The 12,001-nt window shown below is 36.0% G+C and overlaps 1 protein-coding gene across 1 annotated transcript; it reads left to right on the top strand.

Moving 5' to 3' along the window:
• Positions 1-219: 219 nt before the first annotated feature.
• Positions 220-12,001, top strand: pip5k1aa (phosphatidylinositol-4-phosphate 5-kinase, type I, alpha, a). Its single transcript, XM_026290071.1, has 16 exons — positions 220-467; positions 764-867; positions 2,211-2,245; positions 2,736-2,825; positions 3,309-3,439; positions 3,532-3,649; positions 3,973-4,125; positions 4,223-4,522; positions 6,039-6,235; positions 7,569-7,652; positions 7,730-7,778; positions 7,891-7,975; positions 8,060-8,257; positions 9,408-9,537; positions 9,699-9,792; positions 10,317-12,001. The coding sequence occupies exons 2-16, from the start codon at positions 825-827 to the stop codon at positions 10,317-10,319; spliced, it is 1,710 nt and encodes a 569-aa protein (XP_026145856.1). The 5' UTR covers positions 220-467; positions 764-824; the 3' UTR covers positions 10,320-12,001.

Genomic DNA, 12,001 nt, shown 5'->3' on the forward strand with positions numbered 1-12,001 from the left:
GTCAGCAACAATATATAACACTGCTATTTTTTTTTTAAAATATATATATATATATATATATATATATATATATATATATATATATATATATATATATATATATATATATAATTTTTTTTTTAACAAATTGTGCCTTTAAATGCAAATTTGGACTAGTCTGTGTCAGTAGAGCGCCCCCTGTAGTATAGAAAAACATTTCGTCCCAGCTCTACGTCCACCGCGCCCAGCAGGACAGTGCGGCGCAGCTACGTCACTTCCGCTTGTTTGGGAGGCTCGAGGAACGAGGACGCTTCCGTGCATTTCAGATTATTTTGTATTTACTTCGGATGGACCTGTAAAAGTAATAAAAACAAGAATTTTGAGTACTTCAAATAGTCACATGAAGCATCGAGCAGTTCTAAATGTAAACAAAAGTTTAACGGCCCTGTTTCTAATCCTCGAGTTAAAAAACGAAGGAAATAAGTCAGGTAAGTTAAGTTAAACGTTTTCATCTGTTGTTATTGTGGGTCTCTAACCAATTAAACCATTAGCATGCAAGCAAAAAATAAAAAAAAATTATAATGTTTAGCGATAGTTTTAAATGAGAAAGCAAAAGTACGACAGGTAGTGTGGAACTTGATACCACGCTCCTCCAGTAAATTACATGTTAGGATCATAGGTTAGGGTGGAATATTACCACACTAAGTTAAGCAACTTTTTAATCTTCCATTAACGTTAGTTGGTTTCTTATAACTGAGCTTATTTGAACATTCTCCTCTTCCAGGGCTGTGGGACATGAACCACAAGTGAAAACAAGCAGGACCATATGAAACTTCCGCCAGAAGATGGCTACGCCGGCTGTAGTTTCCACAGACGGAGCGAGCTCCAGTAAGAGAGCGTTTTATTTCCTCTTCTTGTTTATGACACATTAGTGTTCGGAGATTAATTTCTTGTGCTCTGGCTTCAAATAATGAATATCATGCAAAGCAGTCTTGTGTTTTAAAGTAAGAAATGAATAATTAGATTTGTTGAGCCCACGTGGAAGCAATGACAACACAATGCTATTTGTTGTTGTTGTTGTTATTGTAATTATTTGGTGAAGATTTTGATGTCTGCTGTCAGGACTTTTCTTTTTGTGCCCTTCAGTTTAGCGTGCAATGGTTTTCTAGTCATTGCATTTAAATATGCATTAATTTTGCAGATATTAAGTAGTTCCCAAAGCTTTTAGTGGCACAGATAAAATATAAATGTTTATTATAATGTTCAGACAAGTGATGTTTGATTTCTAACAAAATTAGATATGAAAAAGTTTCTCACTTTTATTATTATTTAATTAGTGTGGGAATCCGTTTCTGCCATGTGACAAAAAAAAAGTGTAATTGAGAGATTTTATGCCACAATTCAATTCAACAATAAACTCAAAGACATAAACTAAGAATTGCATTACATAAACTCAATTCTAAGAGGAAAAGCAATAATTGTGAAATGTAAAGAATTTCACAATTGTGAGAGAGTCGAAATAGCTTTTTTTCATGGCAAAAATGGCCTTCCGTATATTAGTTATTGTAGAGTTAGAAAGTTTTCTATGTTTTTTTTAATGACTTTTGTTACTCTTCAGATGTCTTTATTTGGGAGGTTATTCCAGCAGAGAGGTACATGCATGTGTGTAAGCACATGTGGGCCAGTGTTTGCATATGAACTCAGTTTGAACGTAGACTGTCTGTACTACGCCCTTGACTGGGTTGAGCTTGTCTTTATTATTTTGAGTGTAGTAATAGTGTCACCACACACTCAGCTGGTGTGATTGGGTTACAGCGTTTTCCTTGGAAGAACAAAGGAATTGAAACCCAGGTGTCTGTGCATGCTGCATGCTTACACTCATAGTTGTGGTTAACGGCACATCTCAACTCCGTGTGAAAAGCTTTCTTTTGCATTAGCATTTGCATTTATTTTGCATTATATTTGTAGTATAGTTTTTCACACACAAGCAAAAAAAGAAAACCCCCTCAGGCCATTTAAGAGGTAGATGAGTTTGGTTCTTCAACAGAACATTTCTGGCGAAATGTAGCATTACATCAGTTGCTCACCAACGGATCCTCTCTAGTGAATGGGTGCCATGAGAATGAGAGTTCAAAAAGCTGATAAATCACTTCACAATAATCCAATTTTGTCATTATAAAATTTGGGTGAAATCACATTAAATTTTTTTATTTTTATTTTGCACTCAATAGGTACAGCTGGAAATCGAAAGATGGCTTCCTCTGAGGTAATTATACGCTTTATTGCTTTAATAATAGCTTCACATTTCTGTGGTTATTGGCCAATTTATTTAGGGCTCCATACTGTAACTGTTTTTCTAATCAGTGCTAGAAAACAACTTAATTTTGTCTACAATGTGATTTGTGGGCTCACTGCCCTCGTCTTTTATTTCTATTTATTTCTCATGAATCTGCACAGCTCTTGATCCGGGTCTTGATTTACATCCATTAAAGTGTTCACATTATATCCTACATAACTTCTGTGCTACAGTGCTTATGTTACTTTATTCTTGAGATTAAGTTGGTTTGTTTTTTGTTGTTGTGTTGAGAATAAACGGTCACATTTTTAAATACAATTACTGATGCTGAAATGTCATAGAATTGTATAATTTGTTCAAATTGTTTTTAACATCCAAAATAACTGATTAATAACTGAAATATTCTGATGTTTTTGTCTTCTTGTCTGATGTGTTTACTGAGCAATCATATATCTTTCAGCTTCTCAGCATCTCTGGTTCATCCCAGACGAATAAAAAGACCATGGGCCATAGAGGAATTGACCCCACTGGGGAAACCACATATAAAAAGGTACAAGCTGTGAATCTCCAGATTTTATTTCCACATATTGAGTACTGCTGCATATACACTGTAAATACTTTTTGTTTGTAAGAGATGGGAGCAGATCAAACGTCTCAGCAGTTCAGCTTCTAATCTCCGTGTCATGATGCACATTCCTGAATCTGTCAGATCTTCCTGCAACACATAGATTATTATTGTCTTCACTGTTCTTTGTATGGCACCATGAAGAAGATAAACCCTAATAAATGGCATAGGCAGGTACATACAGATAAGACCAGCAAGCCTTGAGTTATTGCTACTCCCTCTCAGTTTTATTAAATCACATCTGTCTTTTGTAGGCCTTCAAACAAGATCTATGTATCAGTGTTATATGTAGGCTAGTTTTAAAATGATCCTGGAGTAGTTCCAGAAGAAGTTTCTTTTTATTTTCTGTATTGCACATGAGCATATTCTTATTCTGTTCTTCATGTGCCCCTCATTGGAACTCTTCAGACCACATCATCTGCTCTGAAAGGTGCCATTCAGCTGGGCATCACACACAGTGTGGGAAGCTTGAGCCAGAAGCCAGAAAGAGACGTGCTCATGCAGGACTTCGAAGTGGTAGAAAGCATTTTCTTTCCCAGGTATGTGTGTCTGCATGAAAGTAACCTTGAAGAACCTTTCATTAGTAGTCCCACTGTGTACATAAATGTGCTTGTTTTTGTCTCCCTCTTAGTCAAGGCAGCAGCTCAACTCCAGGTCATCACCATGGTGACTTCAAGTTTAAAACATATGCTCCCATTGCTTTCCGCTACTTCAGAGAGATGTTCGGGATCCGACCTGATGACTACCTGGTAATCTTGTTTGTTCACAAAATAGGATTCCCATGGTTTCCTTGAAAAAATCAGGGAACTTTAAATTAGTTTTTTTTTATTAGGGGTGGAATTGTCATTGGAATTATTTTTAGGGAAAATATGAATATTCATTTTTTAAATTGGTCTGAAAAATTTAATAAGCTAGAATTTGCTGTTTTGGGTTAAACTTCTGGATTCTGAATCAAAACAATATCTGGAAAAGCCAAAAGCACTTCTCAGTGAAGATTGCATTTAGTTAAATGGACACCACCTCAAGCCTCCATTCATATGTTAACTGCTATGCATGTGTGTGTTTTCTGCAGTACTCTCTTTGTAATGAACCCCTTATTGAGCTGTCTAATCCTGGAGCGAGCGGGTCTCTCTTCTACGTGTCTAGTGATGATGAGTTTATCATTAAGACAGTACAACACAAAGAGGCAGAATTCTTGCAAACACTCCTGCCTGGCTACTTCATGGTAAGTGTGCATCTCTATATGTTTTAAAAAAAAACATTTTATCATAACATATTAAGCGCAGTAGTTTCCACCACATAATTCACTTTTCATCATCAAGAACCTGAACCAGAACATGCGTACGCTGCTTCCGAAGTTCTACGGCCTCTACTGCGTTCAAGCTGAGGGGAAGAACATCCGAATCGTAGTGATGAACAACCTACTGCCATGCGCTGTACCCATGCACCTTAAATATGACCTGAAGGGCTCGACGTACAAGCGACGTGCTTCACCAAAAGAAAGGGCCAAGGATTTGCCTACATACAAAGACCTAGACTTCATGCAGGACATGCCCGAGGGCATATTTCTGGAGAGTGACCACTACAATGCCCTATGCAGGACTATTCAGAGAGACTGTCGGGTAAGAGTGTGTGTGTGTTGTAGACTGAAGCTGACATATTGTAAGAGGAAAGAGACGCAAGCAAGGATCGCAGAACATTGTCCTTGAATTTTGCTTACAAACTTTTAATTGTCAGAGTAGTGTTGCTTTAAAGGGGTGGTTGACTGCTTGTTTTTTAAGGCTTGATTGTGTTTATGGGGTGCAGACTAACATGTTAAGTTTTGTTTAAAAAAAAAACAAATCGAACAAAAAAAAAAAACATTATTTTTCACATAATTTACTTCTATTCTACACCGCTCTGTTTCTTCTATTTTGAATGCTCCAATCATTTCCTGTTTTTATGTAGCCCCGCCCTCAGAGATATGAGATGGGCTTGGATTGGTTCGCTTGCCCAGTGTGTTGTGATTCGCATCTAGTGCACGTCTAAACATCACGCCCCTCACCTCAGTTGCATGTGCTCCAGTTGTATTGTAAACGATGACATCATCAATATCGCTGTTCAATTTAAACCCGAATGAGACGCAGATATTAGTGAAGAGGATTGCACACATGGCTCTCAATAGTAGGGCTGGGCGATATATCTAACGATATGATCATGCGCATCTAATCAGTAAAGCTGCTTCCGTGATCACCGCTAAAATCGCCATCACCTGCTTATAATTGGAGTGACATTTAATAGACAGAGCCGTAGATCGCTGACCAGCTACGCAATATCGCGTTCATTATCGAAGGCGATTCATCTGCGATAATGAACGCGAGAGTACATGCGAGTGACAGGAAGTAAGTGCACAAGACTGTCCATATCTTAAAAACGCCAAAGCGCCTTGCCCTTAACACACACTGAATCCACGCTCCAAAGCAGTATTCAAGGCTAAGTGTATCCCATCATGCATCATGATGTCGAAATAAATTAAGAGATTTTTTGCTAAGAACGCGAGAGATCAAGGAAACCTTTCCAAGTTAAATATTAATAATAATTAGATATTACATATAATTTGGTAGTAAAACAAAGTACCACATGTTTTATTGGTGCAAAGGTGAGTAGTCTATATTTATTAACTACATAATTTGCAACTGCTTTTTTCACTTAATTAGAAGCACCAGAAATTAAGTGTCTCTCATCAGGTAATAAAAAATTGTACAATCACTCGTGGTATTCATCTTCACTTACACACTTGGGCCAAATACAGGAAGTATGTCATATAAGTAGTCAAGTGATCAAGTGCAAAGACCGCAAGTGTGGGTATTTGGACAAGGCAGATATCTCAGTTTGCATTGAACTTTCAGCATCGTAATTTTGCAGATATTGTTTATGCTCAAACAGCAACATCACACACTAACTAACGTTTAAAAAGTGAAATCGCCATCAACCACCCTTTTAAGAGACTGATCTGTGCCTTTCACATGATTCAAGCTTCTCATGGTTCACATGGTTTTGCACATTCGTGGTAGCTTACTAAAAAAAAAAACTGTTGTGATTGAATCACTCTAGTTTTGCATCTGCTACATGTGCCTATCTATATCCCTGTATGTTTAGGTACTTCAAAGTTTTAAAATCATGGACTACAGTCTGTTGATGGGTATCCACAACTTGGACTGGGCAGGTGAAGAGGCATCTACTGCGGTTCCTGAAACCCAGAAAAAGGCCCAAGGCCAGAAGCCCCTTTACTGTACAGCCATTGAGTCTATTCAAGGAGAATCCAAGGGCAATTCTTCACCACAGCCCTATGAAAGGTTAGTGATCCACCTTTGGCTGGCATATTGAATCTGCAAAACACCCGGTCGCGAGACTGTCTAAATGTGTATGGTTATAGAGTCTGTTTTAAAATTTTAGTAAATCATTCAAAAGTTTGGGGTTGGTAAGGACTTTTTTCCACCTTTTTTTTTTTTTTGATTAACAGTAACATTGTGCAATTTCAACTTTAAAATACAATTCAATATATTTTCAAATGTAATTTATTCCTGTGATGGCAAACTCAGTTAGCCATTATTTCAGTCTTCAGTGTCACATGCTCCTACAGAAATAATTTACTAATAGGTAGGGATGTAACGAAATTATCAATATTTCGATAGCTAAACTGTCTCAATATTATCGGGCTCGCATGACAATACGAAATAATAGGTCTTCTGGGCAAAAAGTGTAGATTTTAAATATATATTTGTTTTGGGCCATTAGCACAGTCTCTGTCAAACAAACTAAAACCAAACTCATTTAATGCACATGCTGTGAATTTAGCGTGTGTTTAGTAATGCAATAGCCACCAGTTAAGCTTTATTTGCATAGCAGATGATTACAAAGTTTCACTAGATTTGTAGCGAGACACGTTTTTGTAAGCCTGTTTTCACTGAAGCTGGAGTTTTCCTTAAAAATAAAAGCTCTACTGCCGTTTCTCTCAAAATAAAAGCTTAAAAGTGCAGCATGAATTGATGATAGCTAGTGGTTAACATTGCTGCAGTCCAGTTATATCATATCAGATTTATTCAAAATATCTCTTTCAAGTGTTGAAATTAGGAATGGAATTTCCATACTGTAGTGTAAAGAAAAAAATTATGTGAATTATTTATTTTAATTTATTTTACAGTGCAATTGTTTTGCAATATATGGCTACTGCTGTCATTGTTGTTATTACTATTCTATTCTAATTTGTTTGGCTTCCTAAAACACCAGTGTGGATGTAAATTAGACTGAGACAGTATATCAGAAAAATAAAGAGGGTGAGTCTCCTTTAAAGTTTATGTACATGTCAATTTCACTTTTTTCTGACTTAAGTTTTCTCTTAATCTCCAAGTTCATTAGATGTTTTAAAATGTGCAAAATGTAACATTTTTCCCCCAATTCTTCATTTGTCTTTTTTTTCTCTTTAACGATTGTGATAAATACACAGACTTCATATCGCAATAATATTGTGAAATTTTGATATCATTACATAATAGGTTAATTGGCTATTAGGTGACCAGTCAATCAATGTGACACACCTTTGGTGTAGAGCTGCAATTCTATTGTTAATATTATTATTACTTGTGCTTACACATTTGTTAATGTGTGATATTTGTTCTTTATTTGCAGCATGGGAGGAATCCCAGGATTTAATTCAAAAGGAGAAAAATTGTTGGTTTTCATCGGCATCATTGACGTCCTTCAGTCTTACAGGTAATCTGTATTTCCTTATCTTTGCATTTTTCTCCAAAATAATTTCCTATAATTGGTTAATAACCATGTATGTTTAGGCTGGTGAAGAAGTTGGAGCACTCATGGAAAGCTCTGCTGCATGATGGGGTATGTCTTGTACTTTATATCAAACATTGCATGAAGACTAACTATACAAATGTATATTGTGTGTTTTATATTGTATTTTTTCTTTCTCCACTATTTTCTTTTTCCTCTGCAGGACACTGTGTCTGTGCACCGGCCAAGTTTCTATGCAGATCGTTTCCAGAAGTTTATGTGCAGTACAGTCTTCAAAAGACCTATGTGTAAGTTTTATAGTCAATTTGAAACCTCTGCAACGGATGCATTAAAGGGCTAATAATGCATTCATTTTTTTATTCTTCTATTAGTGAAAACGTCTCCCTCAAAGAAAAGCCGAGGAGGAATTGTGGGAAATGGAGGGAAGAAGTCAAACATTTCAGTGTCTGGACTATCACAACAGCTGTCCGTTCCTCTAGCAGCAGAACAAACACAGCCACAACAGACTATAGCGCAGCTGTGCAGCAGTGGAGCTGTGTCCCTCGCCCCAGACACTCAAGGAGACAGCGGTACGACAAGACATTGAGCGATAGGAGGGAAATGGAAAGGATAAGCAGGATAGCCTACCTAGCTTGTGCTTCCCAATATCATTCTCTCGTGATAAGAATATCTTCTAAATGCCTTGAATGTAAATCATTAGCCATGTTTGTAAACTGGATAAGATTGCTCAAGGAAATCTTCTTTGAGTTTCCTCATTGATTCAGTGTTAATACTAAAATGTTGGCATCACAACAGTATATTGTAAATTATGAAAAATGTATACTTGTTTTAAGATTACATTTAAGTGTTTTTAAATTTAGTTTATAAAGTTCATGTAAAAAGGCAAAAGGTAATATACATGTATATACAGAGGAAATGAGCATGCAAAATTAGTCAGCGTGATTTTTTTTTCTATCTTTTTGCAAACAATTCATGTATGCATGCATATGTTGTTTTTAGACTTTTCGTTTTTTTTTTCTACCGAAATATCAGAAATAATCCTCTCTGCCCCTGCAAGATCATGTCCACATTGCTTTCACTTTTGAATGCAACGGCTATATACCAAAATCCAGTCAACAACCTATTACTATTATACGTCAAAATACAGGAGAAAATTTCCTTTCCATTTCATTGCAAAATTGAATGTCTACTGATATATTAGAAGAAAATATTAAATATTGGCTTAAATAATATGAAACTGATATGTTGTGCATCTCTTAACTATTATTTTCATGATTGCTAATAACCATTTCCTCTGTGCAGAGTTTACTTTTTGCTTTCAAGCTGTTTGAGGGTCTTAATTCTTAGGCCAGGGTTGCTTAACTTGCCCTCGAGAGAATGGAAAGCATTGTTTATACTATGCTTTGATATCAATGCTAGCAGAGATTGCATGATAACTTTGTGTAGTTATTAGTCAGATGCCCTTGTGTGCTGATAGCAGAGCAAATAATAGCTGTAAGCGTCTGCCCCCACAGCACATGCATGGACAATGTCAGCATTGGAATCTATAAAGCCTTCAGTTCTGAGGTTCATGCAGTTGAATCATCTGACATTTTAGAAGCCTAAATTGAGTCATCAGCTAGTAGTGAAAAGCAGTTTAGTAGTTTAGTCTTTCCTGTCATTGTTCATTTCAAATCATCATTGACTAAGGAGCGCTTTCTCTTTTTTTTCATTTTTTAGGTGTGCAAACTCGTCCTGACCTGCTCCCACAGCAACTGAATGAAGATGAGATCACGAGTAGCTCAGCTGATACGACCCTGTCAGCAACCTCTCCTGGAAGCTTTCAGACCTCAAACACACTAGCCCTGAGGTAGGTGCTCTTAACAAGATTTGGTTGAATTTGTAGAAAACAAAAAAAGTCTAGCTACTACTAATAATACTATGTCTATGACATACTGATGTACACTGTGTTTTCACACATAATAAACATTTACTGACATTTCAGTTGATTCAAGTACATTTCATTCCCAGTCGTAGCAGTATAGCTGCCCAGTCATCAGGGGAAAGCTTTGACGCGGAAGCTATTTCACTCAGTGAGATTGTTCCTCAGACAAGCACGTCAGAAGTAAGAGACATTTTGTTCTGGGCCGCAATCTGTGTCAGTGTAGACTAAACAGTCACACTTGATATTTTAGGAGTGTTTTGAATGTCCTGCAGCAATGGTTCTTAAATAGTTGGTTGCAATTGCGAACCATTATTAAATGACTTATAAAACTGTTCATATTAATAATTTTGCATATTGTTCAGGCTATGCATGGTAATATTAATACAATTTAATGTTTGATTTTAAGACTTTTTGGGTCACCACTTGATATCTATTAAAATCTGAAAATATTTGGCCAATGCTACTCTTGCTTTTCATGCTAACAGATACAAAATGTGAAATGAAAGGTTCTCTTTGTCTTCAATGCATGCACATTTACAAATCCTTGATTTCAATGTGATCTTTGTATCATTTAGTAGCCCTTGTATGCCGATAACAGGAAATGAGAGCTGCCTTTCACAGAGCATGCATTGCTGGATTACTCGTCTTAGTCATTCCACTCTGTTTTGCAGAAGTTTAATTTATTCTTTCTCTTGCTATTGCAGTGAAAGGCTTTGGATGAACAAGATAAAATAAAGCCCTCAAGGACAAAGATGCACTCTCTTTTAAGGACATCAGAACATAAAGAAAGAGAAAACATAAGTAAGATGGACTTGCTATAAACACCTGGGGAAGTGGAAACCAGAGAATGTGGATCACAAAACAGAGTAGTGCACATGTTCATAAAACTGTAAAGACATAAGGATAATGATATTCTCCCTGTTTTTTATATATGTATTTTTTTGGATGTCAACAGTACAGCATCCAATACTGCTGCTATGAAATGAAACCAAAAGAAGATGCCACTGTAGTACCTCAACAGTGTGATATCACTGTTCTCAAACAGTGCCATATTTACAGGAACTCCCAGATCCTGATGATGTTAACAGCAGAGGGAAAGTGATGAACTTCATGTGACTTGCTCTTGGAGAGCAAACAGGTCTTTTGAGTACCTCTGTGAGAGTTTTCTAGTGGTCTTCATTTGACCATGCATCTTTTTTTTTCTCTTAGTTTGCCTAGAAGATGAATCTACAGGAGTCATGATATTTACTTTGCTAAGGGACAAAAAGAAATTAGGTTGATTTTGAGTTTTTATTGCCTATTTCAAAGATATTTTAATAATATGGCAAGATTATATATATATAAAAAAACGTAGGATGAGTGAAGCCAGATCAGGTTGCCTGAACAATCACGTAATAAGACACTTTTCAAATCTATAAAATGTATTCGACTTGGTTTTATGAATCGATTCGATTGCAGTACTGTGATATTGTATTGGATATTTAAATGTGCCTTAATCACAAGAGTTATTTTGCCTTGTCATGAACGGGAAGCCTTTTACCATGCATGATGACTGTGAGTAAACCGTGCACAATTGCATGGTCTCCTCAAGTGTGGAAAAAAAAATCTGTCAGTTGATTTGACTATTATCATATACTTATTTAAAAAAAAAAATGTTTGGAGCTTGCCAAGAAAATGGTTTTCCTAGTTTTATTTTCTTTACTTTGTTTGTGAGAGATAGCAAGAGCAAGAGAAACAAAAGCAAACGGTAAATAGATACCACATATTAAAGACCAAATTCAGTATGTCGGCAGGTGGGACAATTTTTGTATTTTATTTGGCATTGAATTTAAAATAGTTGTTTTTTATTGTTTTTTTTAGAGATGAAATCAAGTTCAATTAAATCCGAAACCAAAACCTTTTTCATTATTTTTTTAATATGTTCATGTTAATCAGCAAGTCTGAATGCTGAGACATTGGCAATGAATATCCAAATAGTTTTTTTTTTCTGTGACAATTTTTATAAACAAAAGAAACATTCCTGTACAAAGTCATATTTATTTGGATGTTTGCATGTAATTTATTTCTTTATCTCTACTTCTAAAGTGTTTGATACTCGATGGCTGTGTAAATTTGTTTAGGAACCTGAATGCTTTTATTTTTTTTACTGTACACTCACGATCTGGGATTCTTGTGCAATTGCTGTTTATTCTGAAAATGCTGCCTTCATTCTTGTAGTCTTATAAAACTGAGAATGGTGTTTATTAGTAGCTTTAAATGAAAATATTCCTCACTCTCGCAATGACATATTACTGCTCTCTTCCAAAAGATATTAAGACTTGGAGTCGAAAATATTACAACATTTCGTGCTGTATGCAAATGAATGAAATAAACAAAACTGAAATAGTAA

The sequence above is a fragment of the Carassius auratus genome, chromosome 19 (genome assembly GCF_003368295.1).
Source record: "Carassius auratus strain Wakin chromosome 19, ASM336829v1, whole genome shotgun sequence".
NCBI classification, from domain to species: Eukaryota; Metazoa; Chordata; class Actinopteri; order Cypriniformes; family Cyprinidae; genus Carassius; species Carassius auratus.